Raw genomic sequence first — 27,926 nt, 5'->3', positions numbered from 1 at the left:
TTCCTTTAGAATCAAGATTGATATTCTCATGAGCTAAGAGTTATCTTCAGTAAAATTTGTATAAGTTCCTTCTTTTTGCAAAACATCTTCTAAATAATCATTTTTGAGGTGGAAAAACCAGATACATTATTTATTTTCCAAAATTAAGTTATGAAAGTAATAGAATACTGATGTAGGCCTTAAGAAAACACACGGAAAAAAATTTCCTACCAAAAGTCACTGTTATCTTCTTTATGATTTATTTCTTTTTGACTATCCATTCAGAATATTCTTGAAAATATAGGTGGTTGAAATAATTACCCAGGGAGGTAGAAAGAATTTGGAACCTTAAGTTGTATTAAAATAGAAAATCTTTTCTTTGTTACACGATTCCTTTAGGAATTGGGCACAGATTATTTGTGCTTTCTAGTGTTTGGCATGATACGTAGAGTTATTTTTCTACGTTTTAATCTTTAAACAGGTGTAGACATTATGTCATGTGTATCATTGCTAATAAGTCTGTACTTTAATAAAAATACATCTGTTTTTATTAACAGAGAATTCTTGAATTGGAAAGTTCTTTGGAAAAAAGCTTGCAAGAAAGCAAAAATCAATCAGAAGATTTAGCTCTCCATTTGGAAGCTGAAAAAAATAAGCACAATAAAGAAATGACAATCATGGTTGAAAAACACAAGACAGAATTGGAAAGCCTGCGGCATCAGCAGGATACTCTTTGGACTGAAAAACTCCAAGTCTTAAAGCAACAGCATCAGGCCGAAATGGAAAAACTTAGAGAAAAGCAGGAACAAGAGAAAGAAACATTGTTGAAAGACAAAGAGAGTCTCTTCCAGGCCCACATAGAAGAGATGAATGAAAAGACTTTAGAAAAGCTTGATGTGAAGCAAACAGAACTGGAGTCCCTGTCTTCTGAACTGGCGGAAGTAGTAAAAGCCCGTGACAAGCTAGAAGAGGAGCTTTCTGTACTAAAGGATCAAGCAGATAAAGTAAAGCAGGAACTAGAGGCCAAGCTGGATGAACAGAAAAGTCATCACGAGCAGCAAGTCAGCAGCATCATTAAAGAACAAGAGAGGTCTATCCAGAGAACTGAGAAGGCATTAAAAGATGAAATCAATCAGCTGGGGCTTCTTCTGAAGGCAAAGGACCGGCATCTGAACGAGCATCAGGCTCGTGTGGAGAACTTGGAGGCAGATATTAAGAGGTCCGAAGAGGAGCTCCAGCAGGCATCGGCTAAGCTGGCTCTTTTTCAGTCACAGCAGAGTACCACGCACGAGCAGGCTGCAGCGTCCGAGGCGCGCTTGGCTCAGCTGCGGGAGGAGTTGTTGGCCTTGGAAACGGAAAGAACTCTCCTCGCTAAACAGGTAGCCGACGTTGAAGCGCAGAAGAATGATGTTTGCTCCGAGTTAGACGCTCACAAAGTCCAGGTGCGGGACTTAACGCAGCAACTTGAAAAGCAGAAAAGTGAAATGGAGGAAAAAGTGCGATCTTTAACCCAACTCTATGAGGCCCAGCTTAGAGATACTAACACAGAACAGGCTCAGACAAAGCAAATCTTGATAGAAAAGGAAAATGTAATTTTACAAATGAGAGAAGGGCAGAGCCGAGAAATCGAAACTCTCCAACAGAAATTATCAGCCAAGGAGGACGATATTAGTATTTTACGTGAGGAATATGAAACCAAACTTAAAAATCAAGAAAAGAAGATGGAAAAAACTAAGCAGAAAGCAAAGGAGATGCAAGAAACATTAAAGAAGAAGTTGCTGGATCAGGAAGCCAAACTTAAAAAAGAGCTTGAAAATACCGTTCTAGAGCTGAGTCAGAAAGAGAAACAGTTCAATGCCAAAATTTCGGAAATGGCACAGGCGAACTCCGCTGGAATCAGCGATGCAGTGTCGAGACTGGAAGCAAACCAAAAGGAGCAAATAGAAAGTCTCAGCGAGGTGCACAGACGAGAACTCAGTGATGTGGTATCTGTCTGGGAAAAGAAACTTAATCAGCAAGCGGGAGAACTTCAGGAAAAACATGAAGTCCAATTACAGGAAAAAGAACAAGAGGTAGCAGAACTGAGGCAAAGGGTCCTCCGATCCGGGTGTGAAAAAGAAGAGGTGAGCAAGGAACTGGTGTGGCTGAAGGAAGAAGGCGCTAGGCAGCACACGGAATTAAAGGAACTACAGGAACAGCTGCACCGGAAGTCTGCTCACATGGATGCTCTCTCACAAAACGAAGCTAAGCTAAGGGCACAACTTGAAAAGCTGGAGGTTGACTTGACTCATTCTCTGAAGGAAAATACTTCTCTTCAAGAGCGTATAGTTGAGCTGGAGGAACTGGCAGAGAAAGAGAAGCGGAAGGTTTCTGAGTTGACTGACAAGTTGAGGGCCACGGATGAGGAATTCCAGAGTCTGAAGTCTTTGCACGAAAGAAGTGAGAAAAGCCTGGAAGACAAAAGCTTGGAATTCAAGAAACTGTCTCAGGAAGTAGCAGTTCAGCTGGATATTTACTCTAGGAAAACCGAAGCCTTGCTACAAGCTAAAACAGATGAGCTGATCGACAATAGTAGCAGTAAAATGAATGCCATTCTCTCTAGAATTTCCCACTGTCAGCACCACACAACACACGTGAAGGAGGCACTACTGATTAAAACTTGCAAGGCTTCTGAGCTAGAAGCGCAGCTTAGACAGCTAACAGAAGAGCAGAATGCACTGAAGAGTTCTTTTCAACAAGCTACCCATCAATTAGAAGAAAAAGAAAGTCAAATTAAGAGCATGAAGGCTGACATTGAAGGTCTTGTAATGGAAAAAGAAGCCTTGCAGAAGGAAGGAGGCAGTCAGCAGCAGGCTGCCTCTGAAAAGGAGTCTTGTATCACGCAGTTGAAGAAAGAGTTATCTGAAAACATCAATGCTGTCACCCTGATGAGAGAAGAGCTCAGGGAAAAGAAATCTGAGATCGGCAGTCTTAGCAAACAGCTGATTGATCTGAACACTCAGCTTCAGAACAGCGTCAGCGCAACGGAAAAAGAAGCGGCCGTGGCGTCACTGAGGAAGCAATACGATGAACAGCAGCGTGACTTGCTGGACCAGGTGCAGAACTTATCCTTGAACGCTGAAACTCTGAGTAAGGAGAAGACCTCTGCTCTCGCACAGGTGGATCACTTGTCCGGCAAGCTGTCCGAGTGGAAGAAGAGGGCACAGTCAAAATTCATACAGTATCAAAATACTATCAAAGAACTGCAGATGCAGCTCGAGTCAAAAGCGAAGGAAGCCAGCGACACGGCTGAGCAGGTAAACTTACCGACGGCGGACCTTGATCAGCAGAATGGGAGGTTTGGATGTTTAAAGGGCGAAATGGAAGGTAAGAGCAAGCTGCAGCAAGACGAGCGTGATTTAGAGAGCGAGTTAGAAACCCAGAAGGCGAGAGTTGTGGAGTTGGAGCAGCATCTGGCTCGGAAGACAGCTGAAACCGAGTCCTTGAATGAAGCTCTTAGCAAACACAGCCGGCAAAAGGACGCCGAACGGGAAGAGATGCTTCGTGAGCTTCAGCACATTCAAGAGTTAGGAGAAGAAAAGGACAGCAGGGTTCAAGAAGCTGAAGAAAAAGTCTTGCGGCTCGAAAGGCAAGTGTCTTCTATGACATCCGCACTTGAAACCAAGGAGAAAGAATTGGAACACGCAAATGCAAGCGTCAAGGGCCGAGAAGAGGAGCTGAGGGCCCTGGAAGACAGGCTTGAGCTGGAGGGGGCCGCGAAACTGGCAGAACTGAAGAAAAAAGCCGAGCAAAAAATTGCTGCCATCAAGAAGCAGTTGTTGTCTCAAATGGAGGAGAAAGAGCAGCAATATAAAAAAGATGCAGAAGGCCATCTGGGGGAGCTAAACGCAAAGCTTCAGGAGAGAGAGCGAGAAATTCAGGCCTTGGAAGCAAAACTTAAATCGGTGGAAGGTTCTCCACGGTCAGAAGCACCGGTTGTACCCAGGTCAGCAAAAACCGCGGCAGCCCGGACAGAGCACGAAGAAGCAGATCTCCAAGGCTGTCTGCAGGAGGGACGTGAAGAGAAAATCAGCGCTGTACAAAGAAGTCTAATGGAAAGAGAAGAGCTGTTGCAGAGGCCAGAGCAGGAAAAAGAGGAGACGGTTTCTTCTCCTTCTGAAATGCAGCGCAGCTACCGGGAGCTCCTAATCAAGCTAGAACACGCCGACGCCAAGCAGCGTGAGGATCAGGTTGTGATAAGTCGTCTTCAAGAAGAACTTGAAGAGAAAAGCAAGAGATGTGCCTTGATAGCATCCCAGCACGTGGAGGAAGACGGGGGGAAAAATAACATAGGGGCGAAGCAACACTGGGAAAACGTGGTTGATGACGTCCAGAAGGTTCTCCAGGAGAAGGAACTGACCTGTCAGATCTTGGAGCAAAAGATAACAGAGCTGGATTCCTGCTTAGCAAGAGAGAGGGAGGGGCATAGACTGGAAATGGAAGACTTGACCTCCAAACTTGAAAAATTGCAGGCTTTACAACAGCAGATGGAGGGAGAAGCTAAACCCACAGAAGCTTTGGGAGGACGTGCTGCAGAAAAGTCCAAGTCGTGCGTCGTGCAACCCACGTCGCCTGCTGACATGGAGGCCCAGCACGATGACCTGGAATTTCAGTTAGCAGGGGCAGAGCAGGAGAAGGAGAAGCTGGGCAAGGAGATCGTCAGGTTGCAGAAAGATCTTCGAACGTTGCGGAAGGAGCATCAGCAAGAATTGGATATCGTGAAGAGAGAATATGAACAAGAAATGGAAGAGAAAATCAAGTGAGTTTTTCAGCATGAATGTTTATAAGACAGTCCTCCTTAACTCACTCCCTTTTATCGTGCCAAATACACTTAAATTTCACCAACGCAAACTATGAAACATAAATCGAGTAAGTTGAATGCTGAGGAGAAATAAAAACAATTTAAGGCAAGAGGCGGTGTTATTTCATGTCCGTTTAAAGGGGGAAAACCATTTTTTGCCTGGAAGATTATGCTTATTAGGTATATATCCCAGTGAATACTCTTCTCATTTTATTTTTAGTATTCGCATTGTTATATAACATAGATGTGTATGACGAAAATTTTGTTTTTAATATTTTTAATGTTTATTTATTTTTGAGAAAGAGAGACAGAGCGCGAGCCGGGGAGGGGAAGAGAGAGAGGGAGACACGGAATCCGAGGCAGGCTCCAGGCTCTGAGCTGTCAGCACAGAGCCCGAGGCGGGGCTCGAACCCGTCAACCGCGAGATCATGACCTGAGCCGAAGTCGGACGCTTACCCTTACCCGGCTAAGCCACCCAGGCGCCCCAGTGTGTGATGAAAGTTTTAAGTGGAAAAGAAAAATTCTTAAATCCCCAGGACATTGTCTAGAGATAATCCTGGTTTACGTATCCTCCCAGGAGTTTTCTGTTTCTGGACGTGCATGCACGCACACACACACACACACACACACATACACACATGCATGTGCGCCCTTAAACCTGTTTTTATACTAGTGAGATCTTGTTATGTGCACCATCCTGAAGATTAGGTGACTCTTTACAGCTTGTTTTGTGTTTGACAGCTGTTAGCTCTTTATATTTTTGTTACGCAGACAGGAGCAGGAAGATCTCGAGTTGAAGCACAGTTCTACGCTAAAACAGCTGATGAGGGAGTTCCACACGCAGCTGGCCCAAAAGGAACAGGAGCTGGAAATGACCATAAAAGAAACCATTGGTAAGTCCTATTTTAGAGTCCGTAAAGAACAAGTCGGAATCAGCAGAGACGATTTATAATTTAAACTTACTGTTTTCACACTGTGCTAAGTGCCTGAAGTAATTAAACTGGAGAAAAAAAGTGATTCCTACCCAAGAAAGTTCTCTAACCGGAACGTGAGCCGCCTGGCAGCGGCTCGCCTTTAGGAGAGGAGGAGCCGGTGAAAGGACCTGAAACATTAGCTACTTAGTTGCCTCCTAAAGACGTTTCTGCTCTGGGAGAGGGGACGCGTGACCAACTGGTTTTTAGCAAATTTGATTGGGAGCTGAAATTGGGAGATAGATATTAATTCTTCCTTAATGTGTTTTCTTGTTTGTGTGCCCATTTTTTGTATCTTAGATAAAGCCCAGGAAGTGGAAGCCGAACTTTTGGAAAGTCATCAAGAAGAGACAAATCAGTTATATAAAAAAATTGCAGAGAAGGAAGATGATTTACAAAGAACAGCCAAAAGATATGAAGAAATCCTTGATGTACTTGATTTTCTTTCTCTTTTTTGAAATTCAGCTATAATAGATTTCATGGGGGCGCTAAAGATTGGGCTGTCAGATGTCCTGTTTGTCTGGTGTCGAGGCTCAGTATGACCCAAATTTGATATTGGCACTCTATGCAGATTTATAAGGAGTCTGACTGATTTCTGCCGGGATCGTAGCGCCCTGATCAGATTCTGCTAACCCGGCAGCTCAGTCCACTTGGCAGGTGTGGACGCAACAGTGAGTTACCACGGGGGAGATGGGCTCTCTTCTCCTCTTTCTCTCGGAGTCAGACTGAGTTGTAAGAGAGGCAGGCTAAGAATCGAGAGCTTGTGCTTGGGCCGAGTCTCAGGAATGGGACAGTTAGTGTGTGCGTGAGCGTGGCCACCCAGCTGGGATCTTCCCAGGAGGGCCATCCCAAACCAATTTGCATGGTTTTTATTGCTCTCAAGGGAGAAAAAAGATGGGGGAAGAATGGAACGCATCAGCTAAATCTTTTATATTTAGTGGAAGGTTGGTGGAGTGTACTTACTCTGCCTGTGGTGGATTGGCATGGCCATTTTTGTGTGTCAAAATAAGCCGTGAATGCCAGTGAGTATTTTGGACTCCAGAAATTTTTCAAGTGTAACACAATGTAAATCATGCTCTGTTGGGATGTAGATTCCTTAGTTACTCCAAGCCTTATTTCACTATATGCCAGGAACCGTTTGGTGTTTAAGAATCCATAAATCAGAGAATCATGCCTCAGCTGACTATGGCAGCAAGGGAAGTCTGAGCCAGGAACAGAGTGTAATAATAATTATTTTAAATGCAATTGAAAAGGCTGAAATTCCAGGAAAGGCACATGCATAGAAATGCCACCTTTGTGTAATTTTTGAACTTTAGATCTCACGATGAAAAGGTTTGAATAATTTCACATTTTCTTACACTTCCATAGAGTATAAATGTGAAAAGCTTTAAAAAACACTATTGTTTCTTGAATGCTTAGAGAATGTTGGAATTGGAAGATACATTACAGCTAGTTTAGTTTCTTTTTTTTTCTTTTCGTTTTCTTTTTCTTCTTCTTTTTTTTTTTTTTTTGCAGAAGGGAAAGCAAGTTCAGCACAGTTAAATGATTTCCCTAAAGCTTCAGAATGAGTGGGAGAGCACTGACCCTTCATTAGCTTCATGTATTTGTGAAGACTTCTCTCTAAGAAAGGAATTTGGGGGAGGGCAGTAGTTATTTATCATGGATAAGTAAGTCAGTGAGCTTCATTTGCAGGGGACGAACGGTGTCATAGCTAGAATGTTCCCTCTTGTGAACCACTTCTCTGTCTCTGGATGTATGGGGTAGCAGACGAAAGACTTTCTAGGGTCACGACAGACCTCTGTAGCTAGAGGGGTGAGGAACCAGGAGGCAGGTAACAGTAAGTCCCTCCTTGAAAATCTGCTGTTTATTAGGGAAATTAAAACAGTGGCCCTCCAGGTTTGGAGGCTTGGAGGCTTGGAGGCGGGAAGTGGAGGGTGAGCGAAGGAGTTGGACTCTTCTCCAGAACCCCTTCCTGGGCCTCACACTGGCACTGTCCATTAGAAATACAACGCAGGCCACAAATGTGAGCCATACATGTGTTTGAACATTTTCTAGAATCCACATTAGGAAAAAGAAACAGGTGAGCTTAATTTTTTTTTAAGTTTTTATTTTAATTCCAGTGAGTCAACATACAGTGTGATATTAGTTTCAGGTGTACAACGTAGTGATTCATCACATCCATACAACACCCTGTGCTCATCACAAGTGCCCTCCTTAACCCCCATCACCTATTTCCCCCATTCGCCACTCCCTCCCCTCTGGGGACCATCAGTTCTCTGTAGTTAAGAGTCTGTTTCTTGGTTTGTCTCTCTCTCTCTCTTTTTCCCCCTTTGCTCATTTGTTTTGTTCCTTTAATTCCACAGATGAGTGAAATCATACAGTATTTGTCTTTCTTCTGACTTATTAGGTGAATTTAATTAAAAAAAAATTTTTTTTTTACTGTTTATTTTTGAGAGAGACATAAAGTGGGCGCGGGAGAGGGGCAGAGAGAGAGAGAGAGGGAGACACAGAATCCGAAGCACGCTCCAGGCTCTGAGCTGTCAGCACAGAGCCTGATGCAGGGCTCGAGCTCACGAACCACGAGATCTTGACCTGAGCCGAAGTTGGACACTTAACCACCTGAGCCACCCAGGCGCTCCTAGGTGAATTTAATTTTAATAGTAAAATGTTAACCCCATTATATCCAAAATATTATTATTTCAATATGTGGTCAATTATGAAGACATTTATACTTTATATTTATATTTATATTTATATTTATATTTATCATATATAAGCTACCCCAGAACTGTGGCCATGAGCACTGGAAATGCAGCCCATCCAAACTGATGCGGGCTGCAAATAGAAAAACATATTGCAGCCCGTATCAGTTTGGATGGGCTGCATTTCCAGTGCTCGTGGCCACAGTGGGCGGCTTGTGGCTACCGCATTCTGCAGCGTGGCCTCAGACTTTCCAGCTGCCGGGTCCACGGCTGACTTTGCGATAAATAGGCGGTCCCCATCCGAACACTCCTAGTACACACTCTGTCTCGAAGAATTTCTCTTCAAAAGTTACAGATACTACTAAGAGAGATCCTGGCAATTCTTACCAAATACCATATTCCTTTAATTCTGAGTCATAGTCTCTACCGTTCTCCCATTTTAAAATTTCCAGAATTTTACCTGGGATTTGTGTATCTTACATAGTGGTGTGTTTTCACCCTCTGAAAAACTATTAATCAGATTGCTGCTGTGTCCGAGTGATGACCTTGTAGAATGCTGTATTTTTGTCATCCATCAAAACAGTTTTGTGACTTGTCGATAGCAAAGTGGAGCACAGAGACATTTTCGTTTTCCCGACTTTGCTGTCTTAGGTGACATTCTTAACTATTCTTTGCTGCGTTTGAAGATGCTGGGAACTTTTGTCATCCTTGATTCACACCTCTGTCCTTCTCAGCCCCTCACACATGTGCATCACCACGCGTTTTAGGGCGTGTGATCGACTTACGTTCCCTGAGTTACTAGGCAGAGAAATCCTGTGTCTCCCTTTAAATGTGCACTAGCAGCGCAGTACCTGACCTGTACGACTCTCAGGACATGGCTTCCCACTGAGCTGCACTGCATGTTTCTAACCCCGCTGCTCTCCACAGTCTGGCCGCCATCTTTCATGTGGTCTGGTCTTTTGGGTTAACTTCCCAACTGGTGTCTTTGCTGCTGGTCTTTTTTCTAAGCTACTCATCTCTTCTTGTCAGAGTTCTTTTCTATTTTGGAATGAAGATGTGATCATACCACTTCTCCTCCTAAGTACCTCCGATGGCTTCCCGTTGTCCCAGTGATACCTCCTCCGGTTCTGTCTGTGTCATAGACAAGCTCAACGTAGGCTTGTTCTTCTCCACATTTTACCTTTGGGCATGCTTTTCTGTGTGCCTGAAGACCACTTTCTCAAGCTTTGCGAATTAGTGCAGCTGTTGCCATCTGTCAAATTTTGGCTTTAAAAAAATAAGCTTTAAATTTAACTTTTACTTAGAAAAAAAATCTGAGTCAATCTTTGCACACAGTTTAAAGATCAAATAACATAAAAAAGTATAGTGAGAAAATGGTCTATAATGAAAGCGTATGCCTGTTCTCTGTATTCTATATATATCTGGCCCCCTTCTCTCTCCACAGGTAACCATTCTTTCCTTTATTTTTTTAAGTTTATTTTTTAAATTTATTTTTGAGAGGGAGAGCGAGCAACTGGAGGAAGGGCAGAGAGAGAGAATCCCAAGCGGGCTCTACGCTAACAGTGCAGAGACCGACGTGGGGCTGGAACCCACGAACCGTGAGATCATGACCTGAACTGAATACGAGTGGGATGCTTAACTGACTGAGCCACCCAGACACCTCACTGTTCTTTTCTTTTCTTTTTTAAATTTAGTTAAGTAAAAAAACCCAAACAAAAACAGTTCATCCGTTTTTCCCAGTCATCACCACCACCCTCCCCCCTCTCCGCCCCCCCCCCCAACCCAACCTCTGGCAGCCACCAATCTGTTCTCTGTATCTACGAGTTTGGTTTTAAATTTTTACTTATTTATTTTTAGATTTCACATACGAGCAAGATCATTATGGTATTTGTCTTTCTCTGACTTCTTTCACTTGGCATAATGTTCTCAAGTCCATCCATGTTGTCACAAATAGCAAGTTTTCATTCTTTTTTATGGCTGAATGATATTCGTGTGTGTGTGTGTGTTTGTGTATTACAATTTCTTTATCCATTCAGTTTTGTATGGACACTTACGTTATTTCCATATCTTGGTTGGCTATTGTAAATAATGCTGCAGTGAACATGGGGTTACTTACATCTTTTTGAGCTTATGTTTTTGCTTTCTTTGGATAAATACCCAGAAGTGGAATTGCTGGATTGTATGGTGGTTCTATTTTTAATGTTTCAAGGAGCCTCCACATTATTTTCTATAGTGGCTGCACCAGTTTACATTCCTACCAGCAGTGCACACGGGTTCCCTCTTCTCCACATCCTCACCAACATTTGTTATTTCTAGTGTTTTTGTTTTTAAGATAATAGTCATTCTAACATCTGTTAGTGGATATTTCATTTTGGTTTTGATGTGCATTTTTCTGATGATTGATGGAAAGCATCTTCTCATGGACCTATTGGCCATCTGCGTATCTTTGGGAAAAAATGAGTATTCTGCCCATTTTTTAATTGGATTTTTTTTTCTTTTTGCTGTTGAGTTATATGAATTCCTTATATATTTTGTATAGTAGCCCCTTATCAGATATTAGCCCTTATCGACATATCAGATCAAATATTTTCTCTCATTTAGTAGGTTGCCTTTCCATTTTCTTGACGGTTTCCTTCGCTGTCCAGAATTCTTTTAGTTTGATGTAGTGCCACTTGTTTACTTTGGTGATTGTTGTTTTGCTTTTGGTGTCAGATTCAAAAATCGTCACCAAGACCTGTGTCAAGGAGCTTACTGCCTATGTTCTCTTCTAGGAGTTTTATGTTTTTAGGTCTTACATTCAAGTTTTTAATCCATTTTGAGTTAATTTTTTGTATGGTATAAGATGGCAGTCCAGTTTCAGTCTTTTGCACGTGGCTGTCCAGTTTGCCTGACCCAACTTATTGAAGAGACTAGCCTTTCCTCTGTTGTGTGTTTTTGGCTCCTTTGTTGTAAATTAATTGACCGTCTATGCATAGGTTTATTTCTTGGCTCTGTCCTCGTCCGTTGAGCTCCGTGTCTGTTTTTATGCCAGTACTATACTGTCTTAATTACTATAGCTTTACAATATAGTTTGAAATGAGGGGACAAGGTGTTGCCTGCTTCGTTCTTCTTTCCCACAATTGCTTTGGCTATTTGGGGTCTTTTATGGTTCCGTACAAATTTTAAATTTATTTGTTCTAGTTCTGTGAAAAATGCCATTGGGATTTTAATAGAGATAACCTTGAATTTGTAGATTGCTTTGAGTAGTATGGACATTTAACAATATTAATTCTTCCAGTCCGTAAACACAGAATTTCTTTACCTTTGTTTATGTATGTTTCAGTGTCTTTCGTCAGTGTCTCTTAGTTTTCAGAGCACAGGTCTTCTACTTCCTTGGTTAGATTTGTGCCTACATGTTTTATTCTTTTTGATGCAATTGTAAGTGGGATTGTGTTATTAATGTTCTTTCTGGTAGTTTATTTATCAGTATCTAGAAATGCAACAGATTTTCGTGTATTGATTTTCTGCCCCACAACCTAATTCATTTTTTGGTTCTAACAGGTTTTTGGTGGGGTCTTTAGGATTTTCTGTGTGTAATAGGTAACCTGCAAATGGTGACAGTTTTACGTCTTCCTTTCCTCCTTTCCAGTTTGGGTGCCTTTTACTTGTTTTTCTTGCCTAATTTCCCTGGCTAGGACTTTCAATACTGTGTTGAATAAAAGTAATGAGAGTGGGCATCCTTGTCTTGTTCCTGATCTTAGAGGAAAAGCTTTCCGCATTTCACCATTAAGTATGATGTTAGCTATGGACTTGTCATGTTTGGCCTTTATTATGTTGAGGTACGTTCCTTCTGTACCCACTTTGTTGAGAGTTTTTATTACAAATGGATGTTGAATTTTGTCGAGTGCTTTTTTGTCATCTCTTGAGATAACCATATGATTTCTATCCTTCATTTTGTTCATGTGTATCACATTGATTGATTTGCAGATGTTGAGACATCCTTGCATCCCTGGAATAAATCCCACTTGATCGTGGTATATGATCCTTTAAATGTATTGTTGAATTTGGTTTGCTAATCATATTTTGTTGAGGATTTTTCCATTTATGCTCATTCGGGTACTGGCCTATAATTTTTGTGTAAGTGTATGGTGTCTTTGTCTGGCTTTGGTATCAGGGTAATGCTGGCCTCTTAAAATGAGTTTGGAAAAGTTCCTTCTTCTGTTTTTCTGGAAGAGGTTTAAGAAATAATAATTAGTATTAATTCTTCTTTGGATGTTCAGTACATTTCACCTGTGAAGTCTTCTGGTCCTGGACTTTTGTTTATTGGGAGGTTTTTGATGACTGATTCAATCTCATTACCAGTAATTGGTCTGTTCAGATTTTTCTACTTCATCATGACTTAGTGTTGGTAGGTTGTATGTTTCTAGGAATTTATCCGTTTCTGCTAGGCTGTCCAATTTGTTAACTTGGAATTTTTCATTGTAGTGTCTTACGATTCTTGTATTTCTGTGATATCAGTTGTAACTTCTCTTTGATTTCTGATTTCATTTATTTGATTTTTCTTTCTTTTTTTTTTTTCCTGGAGAGTCTAGATAAAGTTTCGTCAATTTTGTGTATCTTTTTAGAGAAACCAGCTCTTAGTTTCATTGATCAATTTTCTATTGTGTTTTTAGTGTTGAGATCATTTATTTCTGCTCCAATGTGTTATTTCCTTTCTTCTGCTAACTTTGGGCTTCATTCAATCTTTTTCTAGTTCCTTGAGGTGTGCGTAAAGTTAGGTTGTTTATTTGAGAATTTTCATGTGTCTTGAAGTAGGTATTTATCACTATGGACACCCTCAGAACTGCTTTTGCTGCCATCCTGTAAATTTTAGTGTGTTCTATTTCCATTTTTGTCTCAAGATTTTTTTTTCTTTTGATTTCTACTTTGACCCATTGGTTGTTTAGTAGCATGTGGTTATTCTCTACATATTTGTGAATTTTCCAGTTTTCTTTGTGTGTGTGTTTTTAAAAAATTTTTATTTGCGTACAGTTGACACATAATGTTACATTAGTTTCAGGCGTACAACATAGAGATTCAGCTTCTCTATATGTTATGCTACACTCACCATAAGTATAACTACCATCTATCACATACAATGCTATTTCAGTATTATGGACTATATTCCCTGGGCTATGCCTTCTAGTTTTCTTTGTGTAATTAATTTCTAGTTTCATACTGTTGTGGTTGGAAAAGATGCTTGATAGAGTTCAATCCTCTAACTTTATTAAGACTTGTTTTGTGGCCTAACATATGACCTATCTTGGAAAATGTTCCATGTGCACTTGAGAAAAATGTGTATTCTCTTGCTTTTGGATTGGAGTATTCTGTATATTTCTATTAAGTTCGTTTGGTGTAATATGTCACTTAAGGCCATTATTTCCTTATTGATTATCTATCTATGCCTGGATGATCTATCCATTGATGTAAGTGGGGTTTACAGTCCCCCACTATTATTGTATTACTGTCTATTACTCCCTTTAGGTCTGTTAGCATTTGCTTTATATATTTAGGTGTGCATATGTTGGGTGCATAAATATTTGTAAAAGTTTTGTCTTTTTTGTTGAGCTGACCCCTTTATCACTAGGTGATACCCTCCTTTGTCTCTGATTTTACAGTCTTTGTTTTAAAGTCTTATTTTGTCTGATATTCTCTCCTGGCTTTTTGTTGTTGTTGTTTACATTTGCATGGAATACCTTTTCTCATCCTTTTACTTTTGGTGTGTGTATGTATCCTTACATCTAAAGTGAATCTCTAGGGGTGCCTGGGTAGCTCAGTTGGTTAAGCGTCTGACTGGATTTCAGCTCAGGTCACGATCTCATAGTTAGTGAGTTCAAGCCCTGCGTTGGGCTCTGTGCTGACAGTGCAGAGTCTGCTTGAGATTCTCTCTCTCTCTCTCTCTCTCTCTCTCTCTCTCTTCCCCCATCCCACTTGGTCTCTCTCTCTCAAAAACAAATTAACTAAAAAAAATAAAGCGAGTCTCTTGCGGGCAGCATATAGATGGGTCTTGTTTAAAAAATTTTTTTTAAATGTTTATTTATTTTTGAGAGAGAGCATGAGCAGGGGAGGGGCAGAGAGAGAGAGGGAGACACAGAATCCGAAGCAGGCTCCAGACTCTGAGCTGTCAGCACAGAGCCTGTTGTGGGGCTCGAACTCACAAACCGTGAGATCATGACCTGAGCTGAAGTTGGTCACTTAACCAACTGAGCCACCCAGATGCCCCGGATGGGTCTTGTTTTTAATGTATTTAGGCATCCTGAGTCTTCTGATTGGAAAATTTAGTCCATTTACATTTAAAGTAATTCTTGGTAAGTATATGCTTTTTGCCATTTTGTTCATTGTTTTCTGGCTGTTTTTGTAGTTCCTCTCTGTTCCATGCTGATTTTCCTGTTCTCTTTCTTTATGGTTTGATGACTTTCTTTGGCTGTATGTTTATATTTCTCTTTTGTGTATTTATTATAGTTTTTGCTTCGTGATTACCATGAGGCTTACATAAAACAACTTATAACAGTATTTTAAGTCGATAACGTAAGCTTGATTCTGTTGTAAAGCCCAGTGTTATAATCACTCCATGACATTTTTGTTTTCGATGTTACATTCTACATTTTTTTAATAATGTTTATTTACTTTTGAGAGAGAGAGAGAGCACAAGCAGGGGAGGGGCAGAGAGAGAGAGAGAGACAGGGGATCTGAAGCAGGCTCTGCACTGACAGCAGCAAGCCCCATGTGGGACTTGAACTCACAAACCATGAGATCATGACCTGAGCTGAAGTCAGACGCTTAACCAACTGAGCCATCCGGGTGCCCCTCATTCTGCGTCTTCTTTTTATCTTTATTCATTATTATAACCATAATTATTTTTACTGTTTTTGTCTTCTAACTGTAAACTAGCTTTATAAGTGATTATATAGTAGGTGAAACAACCACCTCTCTCAGTCTTGAAGGAATGGCCTCATGTAGGAGATGAATCTTACTATTCAGCCCTGCCTGAGTTGTTGGTTTTCTCTTAATCCTTTGTGCTTGTCTGAGCAGCCTGTTACATTTTTTAATGGTTCCCAGTAGTTGAGGAAGTGCGGCCACCTGTCAGTATTTCAGAAGGGAGGATCTCAGCGCCTAGATTCATGCTGACTGGAAGCCCGACCCTCAGGTATCAGCTTTTAACCGTAGGCAAACGTACACAGTCCTGTGGGACTTTAAGCAAGTGTGAGTCCTGCTGGCCACCAGAGGTAGGCAATCTGGGTAGGTACCCTGGGTGGCAGTCCCAAAACTCAGGGCTCCAAATGAATCTATAAGCTCTTTTCTGGGTGATACTGGTAAGCTGGAGCACGGCAGAGGCAGGGAGAGCCCCCTAATGACACGCACAGCCTGTGTTCCTTGAGAGCAGCTCCACTGGCCACAAAATGTGAGCCAAACCTGAAGCCTGCCCTTCGGGCCAAGGTTCCGGGACAAGCAAAGAGGCCTCCTTCACAGTAAGATTTCAGGGTGTATTTCAGTCCGCTCTCTGCGCAGCGCCCCGGGGGTGGCAGTCTGCGAAGAACCGGCTCTCCAGTTGCCATAGTCCCATGGGGTCCAGAAACGCAAGCCGCCCCAGCCACCAGGGCCTGGTGATCCAGGGGTGTCCCGTGGCCAGTGTGGCAAAAAACGGGACCAGACGCGTCTCATCCAGGAGACGGGTGCTCTGGAGGATGGCAGAGGGTGCGCTCGCAGATGGCCCAAGGAAAAGATGACATTCTGCCCTCACGTGCTTGTTTCAGCAGAAGCCTTCTCCTTAGGCCACCGTCATGGTGATTAGCCAATAGGCCTCCTTCACAGAAACTCTGAACTCCTGCGTCTGTTGCCTCCTGCTTTGCCCTTGGGGTGGTAGCTGTCTAAGACCTTTTTCCTGTACATTTATGCAGGATCCATGACCAGTGTCCACTAGAGCCAGGAAATGTAGCAGTGTTCCCTGGCAGCAGCTGTAAAAATTGGGACCCCAGATGGGGTTCCTTTCTGGGTGACCTTGATTATGACAGTCTCAGGAGACTAGGCACACAAGCTCCCCTGACCTCCAGAGCAATGTGATCAGGAGGTGTCCCCTACCTTGGCAGCTGCAAAACTCCAGGCACCAGATGCACGTAAAAGCTGCCTTCTGGGAGATACTGGTGCTCTGGAACGTGTCAAAGGGAGCATGCAAAAATAGCACCCGCCAGTCTGTGTCCCTGGAGAGCGTTCTGTGGCCTCCTAGATGTGTGTGTTAAATCAGATGTCTGCCCTTCAGGCAGACGCTTTAATGTAAGCAAGTGCGTCCCCTTCACTTGAAGTCTGGGTGCAGTTGGCTACCTGTGAGCTGGGCCCCGGGTGGGTGAGTCCAGGCACCTTGGTGAGCCCTTTAAGAATGGTTACTCAGATCACTACAGTTTGTGGGTCTCAGGATGTGAGCCCTGTTGGTTTTCAAAGTTAGTTGTATTGGGGGCTTGTCTCTGAAGTATATGTCTTAAAAGTTGGGATGCCCAGTGTGGGTTTCAAACCCTTCAGTCCTCAGGGAGAAGTTCTGGGTTTTGAGTTTCCTCTCAATTGTTGGTTGTAACACTGGGGATGGGGTTTAGCAAGGTTGTATCTTAGCCTCTCCTGCCCTCTTCAGTGTGTTTTTTTCCCCCTCTTTGCCTGATGTGTGGTCATCACTCAGCCAGGCTTTTGTTTCTTGTTTTGTTTTTTTGAAGAGGAAATTGTTTCATATGTAGTTGGAGACACAGTGTGTCTGTGGGAGGAGGTGAGTTCAGAACCTTCGTATGTCGCCATGTTGAACCAGAAGTCAATGATTAGTTTCTGTAATAATATTCCAGTGTTTTCTTATGTAAACAGAAACAAAAATGAAATACGTTATTTTTTCCCTTTTCTACCAAAAGTTTGCTTTTTGAATTTTTTTTTTTTTGCATCATACTGTTTTCCCTTACAGTTTTTTTTTTTGAACGCCTTAAATAGAATTAATTGCATCTGTGTTCTTTTGGTACTCACCTATATTCATCACTTCACTTATAACATGTAACTTTTTTCATACATACATAATGTGTGTAGGAAAATATTAATGTATCTGTCCTTTCTCCTAGATTACAAGCATTTGGTGGGGAGGGGTTTTGTTTATCATCTCTAGTCTTGAGGACCTAGCACTGTACTTGGCACAGACCAGATACTTGGTGAATTCGAAAGAGGAGGCACGTGGCACGGCAGGCAGGAACTCGTTTGGGAAGAGGGACTGGTGACATCTTCAAGGAAGAACGGAGAACTCACATAAGTGAGCTTAAGTAATAGCCAGTTCCAACTCCAAGCAATCCCACTGGGAGGAGGTTTCCTTTTGACATGGGCTGCATTTTAGTGATTTGGCTTTGGTGTAATAACCAGACTTTCAAACATGATTTCCATGGTGCGCGTTAACATTGAATTTAATGAGTTTTCTTTATTGTTTTTACTTTGAAGTAAACAGTCCTTTTTTTCCCTCCTCCAAGAGACTAGGATACTTTTATAAAGGAAGTTACAAAATTGTTTCTTAAAGTACAAAATAATACAGAAGGGATTCTTTTCCTAATTCTTAGAGGGTTTACTGTAGATTGGTGTCCCACAACTGTTACAGGAAATGTCAGACACCGCTGATTGTCGTATTAAAACCTGAGCCCAACTGAGTAAGTAGCTGTAGAGGTGATCCTTTCAAAGGTGCCTAAACCACATTGACATAGACGTCCACACAGGATATGCCGTGGTAGAATAAAAACAGTAAACCGAGACCGTGGGCAATAACGTTGACAAGAGTTTGTGGTTGCTGGTGTTTTAGGGGTGGAGGCTAGGTTCAAGCGAGCCTCAGTGGGGAGACGTCTGAGGAGGCTGGTTACCAGATGGCCCTGCTTATGTTGCCGGAAGGGGTTCAGTCTTTCTCGGTTGGTCTGTTTCGTGACAAGTGGCATTTAAAAGTAAATTTTCCAAGTGTCCCCGTGGTTCGTTGCCTTATTTTGTGCCAGGGGCCTGTTTCTTTTTGTTTGTTTTTGGGGATGATGGTCCTGTCCAGTCAGCATCTGTTACATCAGATACCCGTTGCTGCTTTTCCTGTTTAGCTTCTTACTCAGCAAACACTTGTCCTGTCTTCATTACTCAAATCTGATCAATATTCCAATTCCAAATGTTCTTTCAGCACAAAGGTTATTGCAAGATTTATAAGAGCAAGAAGAGGTCTGGACTGCTCTGTATGATAAGTCAGGGCAGTTATCAAGACAAATGAAGAAATCTAGAATGGGCAATAGCCTTTACAAGGTAATCAAAGCAGAAGAGAGAATGATTTGAATACCACATTTTCTAAGTAGGATTTTTGGACCAATAAGTCACATATACTTTTTCAGCTTTGTTTCGTTGTTGTTGTTGTTTGTTTGTTTTTGTTTTTGTTTTTTGTTAAGTTTGGGGCAAATGGAGACATTACATGGCTACTAATACACTGGACAATAACTTATATATATATATATATATATATTTTTTTTTTTTTTTTTTACATAGACTTTAGTTGAACATTTTAGCCCAGAGAACCACTGGTGTTGTTGGGAGGCACATGTATAGATGTGCAGGTGTACTGAACCAGGACAAAGAATCATTTCTTGATTTTCACGGCTTTTCCAAAGGGTTGGGGAAGGCCTCCACAACTTGTGATCAGTACGTTACTAGCTGGTTGAGCACTGCTGTGCCTAAAAGTACTAGTTTATAATTTTTTTTAAGTTTATTTATTTGAGAGAGAGAGAGCAAGCACAAGTGGAGGGCAGAGAGGAGGAGAGACAGAATCTGAAGCAGGCTCCATGGCATCATAATTAAGTTTATTTATTTATTTTGAGAGAGAGAGAGAGAGAAAGGGAGACAGCATGAGCAGGGGAAGGGCAGGGCAGAGAGAGTGAGAAAATCCCAAGCAGGCTCCACACTGTCAGCACAGAGCCCAGCTCTCGACTCCCAACTCCAAAACCATGAGATCGTAACCTGAGCCAAGAGCAAGAGTTGGACGCTTAACCGACTGTGCCACTGAGGCGCCCCTCTACTCGTTTATATGAACGGGTATTTTCTGGAAGTCAAATCCTAACGTGGAAAAGGGCCGAGTCCTGACACACAGGCTCTGTGTCCGAGTTCTGTCACCACCTGGCGAACACCTGCTGGTTGTCGCTTCAGGGGAAAGACACTGCTCAGTGGGCTTTATGGGGTGGGGACAGGGGGAGCGAGAGGGAACAGTGATATCGTAGGAATGGCGAGCGTGGTGCTTAAAGTGGGACATGAAAGAAGGTGTGTAGAGCATAGTCATGACCGATCATAGAAACAGCGGTTTGTGCCTCCAAACTGGTTAGGTATTTGTTTCTCCTTCAGAGGTGGTTTTCCACACACTGCGTTGCCTCTCTGCGATGTTCTTTTTGATATGTTAATTCACACTTGTTTGTTTGTCTTTATCCTAAAGGCTCGTGAAGAAGAAATGACTGCTAAAGTAATGGACCTCCAGACTCAACTCGAGGAGCTACAGAATAAATACCAGCAAAGGCTGCATCAGGAGGAGAATCCTAGCAATGACAAAGTGAGGGCAACTGGTCTTTGCTGCTGTTTCTTAAAGACACTGTCATTTCTGTCATTTGACTTGCCTGCTAACCTGCATACCTACCTCATTTAATCCTACCCAAAACCTTGAGGAGAGAGGTTTTTGCCTCTGTTTTATAGGCAGTGAAACCGAGGTTCATAGAGGTTAAATAAAGTGTCCAAGCTCACACTATAAATGTTATGTTGGGAATTTAAACCTCATCTGCCAGACTTCAGAGCCTAGACATTTCTTTTTTTTTTTTTTAATGTTTATTTATTTATTTAGAGACTGTGTGTGTGCACATGAGTGGGAGAGGGGCAGAGAGAGAGAGATAGAGAGAGAGAATCTCTGCACTGTCAGTGCAGAGCCTAACATGGGGCTCGATCTCCTGAACTGTGAGATCATGACCTGAGCCAAAAATAGACGCTCAACCAACTGAGCCCCCCAGGCATTCTGAGCCTGGACATTTCTTTTTTTTTTTTTTTCCCTAATTAAAAAAAAAAAATTTATTTATTTATTTTGAGAGAGAGAGAGATTGAGTGTGAGCAGGGAAGGGGCAGAGAGAGAGGGAGACACAGAATCCGAAGCAGGATCCAGGCTACCAGCTGTCAGCACGGAGCCCGATGTGGGGCTTGAACTCACGAACCGCGAGATTATGACCTGAGCCGAAGTCGGATGCTCAGCCGACTGAGCCACCCAGGCACCCCTGGACATTTCTGTTACAGCAATGCTTCTTAGTCTTTTCCTTAGAAAGAAAGAATACAGTGGAAAGTGAACCTCATTGCCCAGGGGCTTAGGCAAAAAGCGTCCATAGAAAATTGGATAATTAAAAAAAAGTTTGTAATGTTTTTATTTATTTTTGAGAGACAGAGTGTGAGTGGGGGAGGGGCAGAGGGAGCCAGAGACACAGAATCCGAAGCAGGCTCCAGGCTCCGAAGTGTCAGCACAGAGTCCGACGCGGGGACTCTCAGGAGCATGAGACCATGACCTGAGCCGAAGTCGGACGCCCAACTGGCTGAGTCATCCAGGCACACTGAAAATACGATAATTTTAAATTTTTATATTCTGTGCTAAATATTCATATAGATTTTATATTCTCTTCTATAATACATCCTTATTTGTAGTCACATAAATTGTTTTTGGTTATTTATGAGTAAGAAAAACAATTTCTGTTTTTCTCCTTGGTTAATGGACTAGAGGCAAATGTAGTGGGATTATTTTGGAAAACGGGACTGGATTCAGAGCTCCCTGGCAGTACATAAGTGGGCGTTTTTAGGATTCCAGCCGTATAGTCGATGCTATGAAGATGGGCCATGTTTGCCGTGAGGCTGCCCTTCCCGGTCTGCACCCCAGCAAATGCACGCTGACAGGGCTTGTGGGCCCCAGTTCGAGACGCCAGACAGGGTACCGGCCTGAGGCCATGAGGTTCGTGACCTCCTCGTCGGGAGCTGTAGAGGATTCATCATAGAATGTCAGTTACCAGGGAGCAGTTTTCTAGACAACCGTTGCCTGGGTCACTTCTTCCAGATGGGGAGGAGAAGCCTTTATAAGGGGCTCTGCTGTGCTGCGCTACTTGGTGCACATATCTTAGCAGTTAGCACCCAGCAGGTTTACTGGACTATTTCTCTATTTCTTTGATAGTTGCAAGTTAGTTTTCCTGTTTTTGGTTTTTGCCGTCTGGGCACGATTTGAATATACCAGGTGCTGTTAAACATTAATTCTCTGAGGAGAGTACATGTACTTCGCTACGTGTTCTTTTCCTCAGTATCAGAATAAGCATCGTTGCGTGTAGTGTTACTTCGACCTGTGCTGGGATGCCTTCCAGTATTGAAACATGAAATTAATATTCAGAAGGTCTCCTGAGTCCTTTACCTTGTGTCAAAAGAAAGGGGAGAGAAATTGGGGCGGCTGGGTGGCTCAGTTGGTTAAGCATCTGACTTTGGCTCAGGTCGTGATCTCGCGGTTTGTGAGTTCGAGTCCCGCGTCGGACTCTCTGCTGACAGAGCGGACCCACTTCAGATCCTCAGTCTCTCTCTCTCTCTCTCTCTCTCTCTCTCTCTCTTCCCCTCCCCTGTTCTCTCTCTCAAAATTACATAAACATTAAAAAAAAATCCTTAATTATTATTTCTACGCTAAAAAATGTTTTGTTTTATTCTTCATGAGTTTTTATCCTTTTTGAGCATCTTTGATGCTTCTGGGAGACAGTGAGTTATGTATCAGTGTTGAGTTCAATGAAGAGTAGTTTCTGATTATAGCTTCGAGTGGATTCCCAGAAATTGTCCTTTAGAAGTTTCCCTAAGGGGCCGATATGCTTTACATAGATGTTAATATGTTTAATTTTTTTGAATCATAGAAATAATAAATGAATATATTCTTGTTATAAAAGAGATAATACGTAAGTATACAGAATGAGCCTTCTCTGGTGGGCACCTGTCCTTGCCAAGTAGTAATCATTGTTAGGAGTTTGGTGAGTGAATTTCCAGTACTTTTTCTTTGTGTTTACCTATGTTGGTGTGTATCCACACTACAATAGTTTGTGTAACAAAATAGACCAGGTTAAAAGCAAATATTTAAAGTTGTCTCATCTCAAATCTTATCACTTCCAAAAGACTAAGTTTTTATTTTCTAGTTATTTCCTATTATTCTATTTTATTGTTTCCTACAGATTTTAGTGTAGTATCCACTCATTTTTTTTCTTTTCCATTTTCAGGTAACAATTATGGAGTTACAGGTAAGACTAGTTCTTCACTGAATTTGACTGAAGGCAGTATATTGTATTGTATTGTGTATTGTATTGTATTCAGGAGTATTTTGTGTTTTAAGTTGAAACATAAAGGTAACTGTTTTAGCAAGGAAAATTTTACGAGGCAATATAGTAGTATATTCAGGCGGTGATGAAATTCATACGCGCTTCAGATCTGACTTTTGTTCTTTCAGACTCAACTAGCACAGAAGACTACTCTCATCAGTGATTCAAAGTTGAAAGAGCAAGAGTTCAGAGAACAGGTACGGGTTTAATTGGTGCCTTCTGTGTTGAACTGACGACCTTAAAATTTACATTAGTATGTACTTGGATCTCATTTAGCTAATTTTTTAAAAAGACCTGATATCATACTGATTTAATAGTTGGCTTTGCAATTTTGTCTTGCACAGGAAATTTTATTCCCAAATCTGAATGTGCTAGAGGATATCTCTTAAATTTGTGATCGATCGCATGTATTTAAACAAGAACATTTGCATCTTACTCTTTCCAGTGCTTAACATCTTGGATAAGAATTTTTGTTTAATTTGTAATAACTTAAGTTTTTTAAAAAAGCAATTTTCTGGGGCACCTGGGTGGCCCAGTCGGTTAAACATCTGACTTCGGCTCAGGTCATGATCTCACAGTTTGTGAGTTCAAGCCCCGCATCAGGCTCTGTGCTGACAGCTCAGAGCCTGGAGCCTCTTTGCATTCTGTGTCTCCCTCTTTCTCTGTGTGCCCCTCCCCTGCTCGCTCTCTCTCTCTCTCTCTCTGTCTCAAAAATAAATCAACATTAAAAAAAATTAAAAAAGGAATTTTCTCGTTTTTATCAGAGGGAAAAATATATTTGACATCAATTTTGACTACTTTTTCCTAGTGGCTAAATTGTCTTCCTTGAATAAGTTTTGTCCATATATTGTCCAATTATTAGATTTCAAAAGGATTATGTGTATGTGCCTAAAAGGATGCCCAAGCATAAGAGTCCCAGTGTACGTGTGTCTGTGGTGCATCATCTTTAGTAGTCTTTCTTTCCGAACTCCGGAGAGAGAATGGCACAAGTCAGCAGGCTATTTGAAGGCTACATCTCTGGGGATTTCCCAGTTTTCTTAAAAAGTCATACATACAAAGATCTTGATAATCGTTGAACTTAGGTAATGGGTGGGCATATAGGCATTAATTGTACTATATTGTCTGTGGCTGAGTAGGATAGAAAATTTTCACAATGTTTTTAAAAAAAATTATGGACGCTAAGTCCCAATGCTACTTAATTTTTTCCTACTTCCCAGTGGTTTATCTTTTCTCATCTATTCTCCAGATTGCTGCCTGAAAATTCCCTTCTTTTAGCATCCTCAAATTTTCCAACTGCTAGCATGGCAATTTTTGTATTAGTTATTTTTATGGTGGCAGAATACACATAACGTAACATTGACCATCTTAACCAAAGTGCATAGTTCGTTGACATTTAGTTCATTCACAGTGTTGTGAAACAATCACCATTATCTAGTTCCAGAATTCTTCATCACCCCATCAGAAAACCTCCTAACCCATTAAGCAGTCATTCCTTGTTACCTTTTGGCAACCGCTGATCTACTCCTGTGTCTGTGAATTTGCCTGTTAGGAGTATCTTTTGTAAATATAATCATATAAAACCTAGCTTTCTTTTTTTTAAATTTTTTTTAACATTTATTTATTTATTTATTATTTAAAAAAAAAATTTTTTTTTAACGTTTATTTTATTTTTGAGACAGAGAGAGACAGAGCATGAACGGGGGAGGGGCAGAGAGAGAGGGAGACACAGAATCGGAAGCAGGCTCCAGGCTCTGAGCCGTCAGCCCAGAGCCCGACGCGGGGCTCGAACTCACAGACCGCGAGATCATGACCTGAGCCAAACTCGGACGCTTAACCGACCGAGCCACCCAGGCGCCCCAACATTTATTTATTTTTGAGACAGAGAGAGACAGAGCATGAACAGGGGAGGGGCAGAGAGAGAGGGAGACACAGAATCTGAAACAGGCTCCAGGCTCTAAGCTGTCAGCACAGAGCCCGACGCGGGGCTCGAACTCACGGACCGCGAGATCATGACCTGAGCCAAACTCGGACGCTTAACCAACCGAGCCACCCAGGCACCCCAAAACCTAGCTTTCTTATGTGGCTTCTTTTGCTCAGCATGATGTTTCTAAGATTCATCATTGTGGCATGTATCAGTACTTGATACTTTTTTATGGCTGAGTACTATTTCATTATATGGATATACCGTACTTTGTTTATCCATTCATCAGTTTATGAATGTTTGGGGTGTTTCTACCTTCTGGCTATTACGAATAGTGCCATCAGGAACATTATGTACAAGTTTTGGTTTGAGTACCTATTTCCAGTTTTTTGGGGTATGTACACCCAGGAGTGGAATTGCTAGATCATGTGGTAATTATATGTTTCCCTTTTTGATGAACCGCCCAACTATTTTACGTGGTGGCACCATTTTATGTTCACACCAACAAAGTTCTAAGGATTCCAGTTTTTCCACATCCTCACCAACAAGTTTTTTGGATATAGCCATGGTAGTTGGTACGAGGTGGTTTCTCATTACGGTTTTCATTTGCATTTTCCTAATGACTGATGATGTTGAGCATCTTATTATCTGCTTGTTGGCCATTTGCATGTCTTATTTGGAACAATGTCTGTTCAAGTCCTTTGCTCATTTTTTAGTTGGGTTACTTGGTTTCGTGTTTAGTTGTACGCTTCACACTTGTATGCTAGATACAAGTCCCTCATCGGGTATGTGATTTGCAAGTGTTTTCTCCACTTTGTGGGTTCTCTTTTGAGTTTCTTGATAATATCCTTTGAGGCACAAAAGTTTTACTCTCGATAAAGGTCATTTTGTATATTTTCCCTTTTGTTGTTGTAGATATGTTTCTCTATGTGGTATGTTGTAGATATGTTGTAGATCTGTTTCTCTTTTGTTTGTTGTAGATATGGCTTTTGGTGCCATACCTAAGAAACCATTTGCATTAATCGTATTTGCCTGTGTTCTGTCTTAAGTATGAAAGAAGAACCTAGTGCCTACAGAAGCCCTTTTTTTTACATATGGTTTCTGTGTGAATCTTATGATACAATTTGAGTATTTGTTACTTTTAGATTCACAATTTAGAAGACCGTTTGAAGAAATACGAAAAGAATGTATATGCCACAACTGTGGGGACACCTTACAAAGGTATGAATGGTCTCTTATGTGATCCATGGTTATCTCCTATTGGTGCACTTAGGGATGATTTTTGTTTTTGTCTTTGCGCGTCTGTTCTTTACCATGAATATATTTTACCTTTGTAATTCACCGATAACAGCTAGTTTTAAGGAAAGCGTGCTAGTAATCTAAAACAAAATAATGCGTATCCGTTGTAAAAAAAATCAAACTGCTGCAGTGTGTAAGTGGGACTGCACTTGTTCCACACTATCCGGATGGAACCGACCTAGTGGCAATTTATGTATATTTTTCCAGACTCTTCTGTATGTATGCAAACATTTGTATGATCTACTGTATATACTCATACAGACACAGTTATATCTTTTAGATGCTTCCGTTTTTTACTATTATAATAATGCCAAAATTATCTACTTTAAGCTTGGATTTAGGGAGAAAATAATTTCATAAAAATTCTTATATTCAAGGTAGGAAAGGATGATATTCTCTTGATTAAAATAAATACACTGCTTACAAAGGGTTTTAAGAATGAACTTGAGTGTTTACATGGTTATATACAACTATGTAAACTCATGATCGTGAGGTAATCATGGTCCTTGAATAATCTCATTACAATTTTCCATTCTCAGTTTTACACCTCACTTCATTAAGAATAGTTTTATTTTGCTAAATGTTTTGTAAAGCTTTCTGCTTCTTCGGGGAAGCACTAGGGCCTAAATGTAAACCTTTCCTTTGTGTTTTTGAAAGCTCTTGCTTAATGCAATGAAATAACAAGGTATTATACAATTTTTAATTAAATTAAGCAAGGCCTCGCTTTGGATTCTTTCCAAAATGCTCTTCAAAAACAAGAGCAAACCGCCTTGGAAGTGGCCCGTGGCTCATTGCAGAGAGGACTCCTGCTACAAGGATCGTTTGCCGTGTCTAAGTCACCAGATGCGATCGTCACCGTAACTGCTGCATCCGTGCTCAGCAGTGCATAGAGAATACTGCTGATTCTTTTTGTTAGTTTCACCTTCAGATTTTTATCATTTTCTTTTGTTCTCAGTTTTAAATTGTGAAATGAACACACATGTCCAGTTTATTTAATAACTAACACCTGTACGCGCCCCTTCCCTCCTCCGAGAGCAGAGCGTTCCTGTCATACCTTTCATTAGCTGAAATGGTGTAAAACAGAGAAGCAATTACCGTTAATTTATGTGGAAAAATGTTTAGCATCCCCAGACCCGAAAATCTCCTCTCTTAGGCCTGTCTGCTACCTTAGACACGTCTTGCTAACAGACGCACAAAACCAATCGAGGTAAGACACCGATGCTCACAGGCACCGTGCGAAGCGACGGCGGCCGGATACTGAGTGTGGTTGCTGGGGAAGGGGTGAGGTGGGGCCGCTCTGGCCGCAGCGGTCTGTGCCGCGTCTCTGATGGCCCACTGCCAGATGGATGCCGAGCACGATTTCCACTTCGCCTTTCTTCGTGAAAGCAAAAAGCCTCTTTAGATGTCTTGCGGTTAGCAGAGGCACGTACTGATGCAGGCCTTTTGTGGAAGAGAAGCGGCGTGATGTGAATTTTCGAAAGGCGGGGAACACCTGAGTGACGCTAAGTGTGAGGCGCTGTGTCGTATCTCAGCTCGTTTAATCCCCTCACCAACCCAATCAGTCTGGTTCAACAAGCACATTAATCTCCTCACCATGCTGCCTTTTTGGTTTTTTTTTTAATGTTTATTTTTGAGAGAGAGAGAGAGAGAGAGAGAGAGAACATGAGCAGGGGAGGGGCAGAGACTGAGGGAGACACAGAATCTGAAGCAGGCTCCAGGCTCCGAGCGGTCGGCATAGAGCCCGACGCTGTGGGCTCGAACCGACAGACCGTGAGATGGTGACTTGAGCTGAAGTCAGACGCTTGACTGACTGAGCCCCCCAGG

At 41.8% G+C, this 27,926-nt stretch overlaps 1 protein-coding gene across 6 annotated transcripts in view; it reads left to right on the top strand.

Moving 5' to 3' along the window:
- Positions 1–27,926, top strand: part of GOLGA4 (golgin A4) — a 125,486-nt gene that overhangs the window by 77,151 nt on the left and 20,409 nt on the right. For all 6 annotated transcript variants that reach the window (XM_042957243.1, XM_042957241.1, XM_042957240.1 and 3 more), the window contains 7 exons: positions 537–4,777; positions 5,591–5,712; positions 6,091–6,221; positions 19,960–20,073; positions 22,784–22,804; positions 23,011–23,079; positions 25,949–26,024. In XM_042957243.1, the coding sequence (XP_042813177.1) occupies positions 537–4,777; positions 5,591–5,712; positions 6,091–6,221; positions 19,960–20,073; positions 22,784–22,804; positions 23,011–23,079; positions 25,949–26,024 (4,774 nt within the window). The remainder of the gene's footprint in view (positions 1–536; positions 4,778–5,590; positions 5,713–6,090; positions 6,222–19,959; positions 20,074–22,783; positions 22,805–23,010; positions 23,080–25,948; positions 26,025–27,926) is intronic.

The sequence above is a fragment of the Panthera tigris genome, chromosome C2 (genome assembly GCF_018350195.1).
Source record: "Panthera tigris isolate Pti1 chromosome C2, P.tigris_Pti1_mat1.1, whole genome shotgun sequence".
NCBI lineage: Eukaryota > Metazoa > Chordata > Mammalia > Carnivora > Felidae > Panthera > Panthera tigris.
Note: the sequence above shows the minus strand (reverse complement) of the source record. Positions and strands in the feature narration are given on the sequence as shown.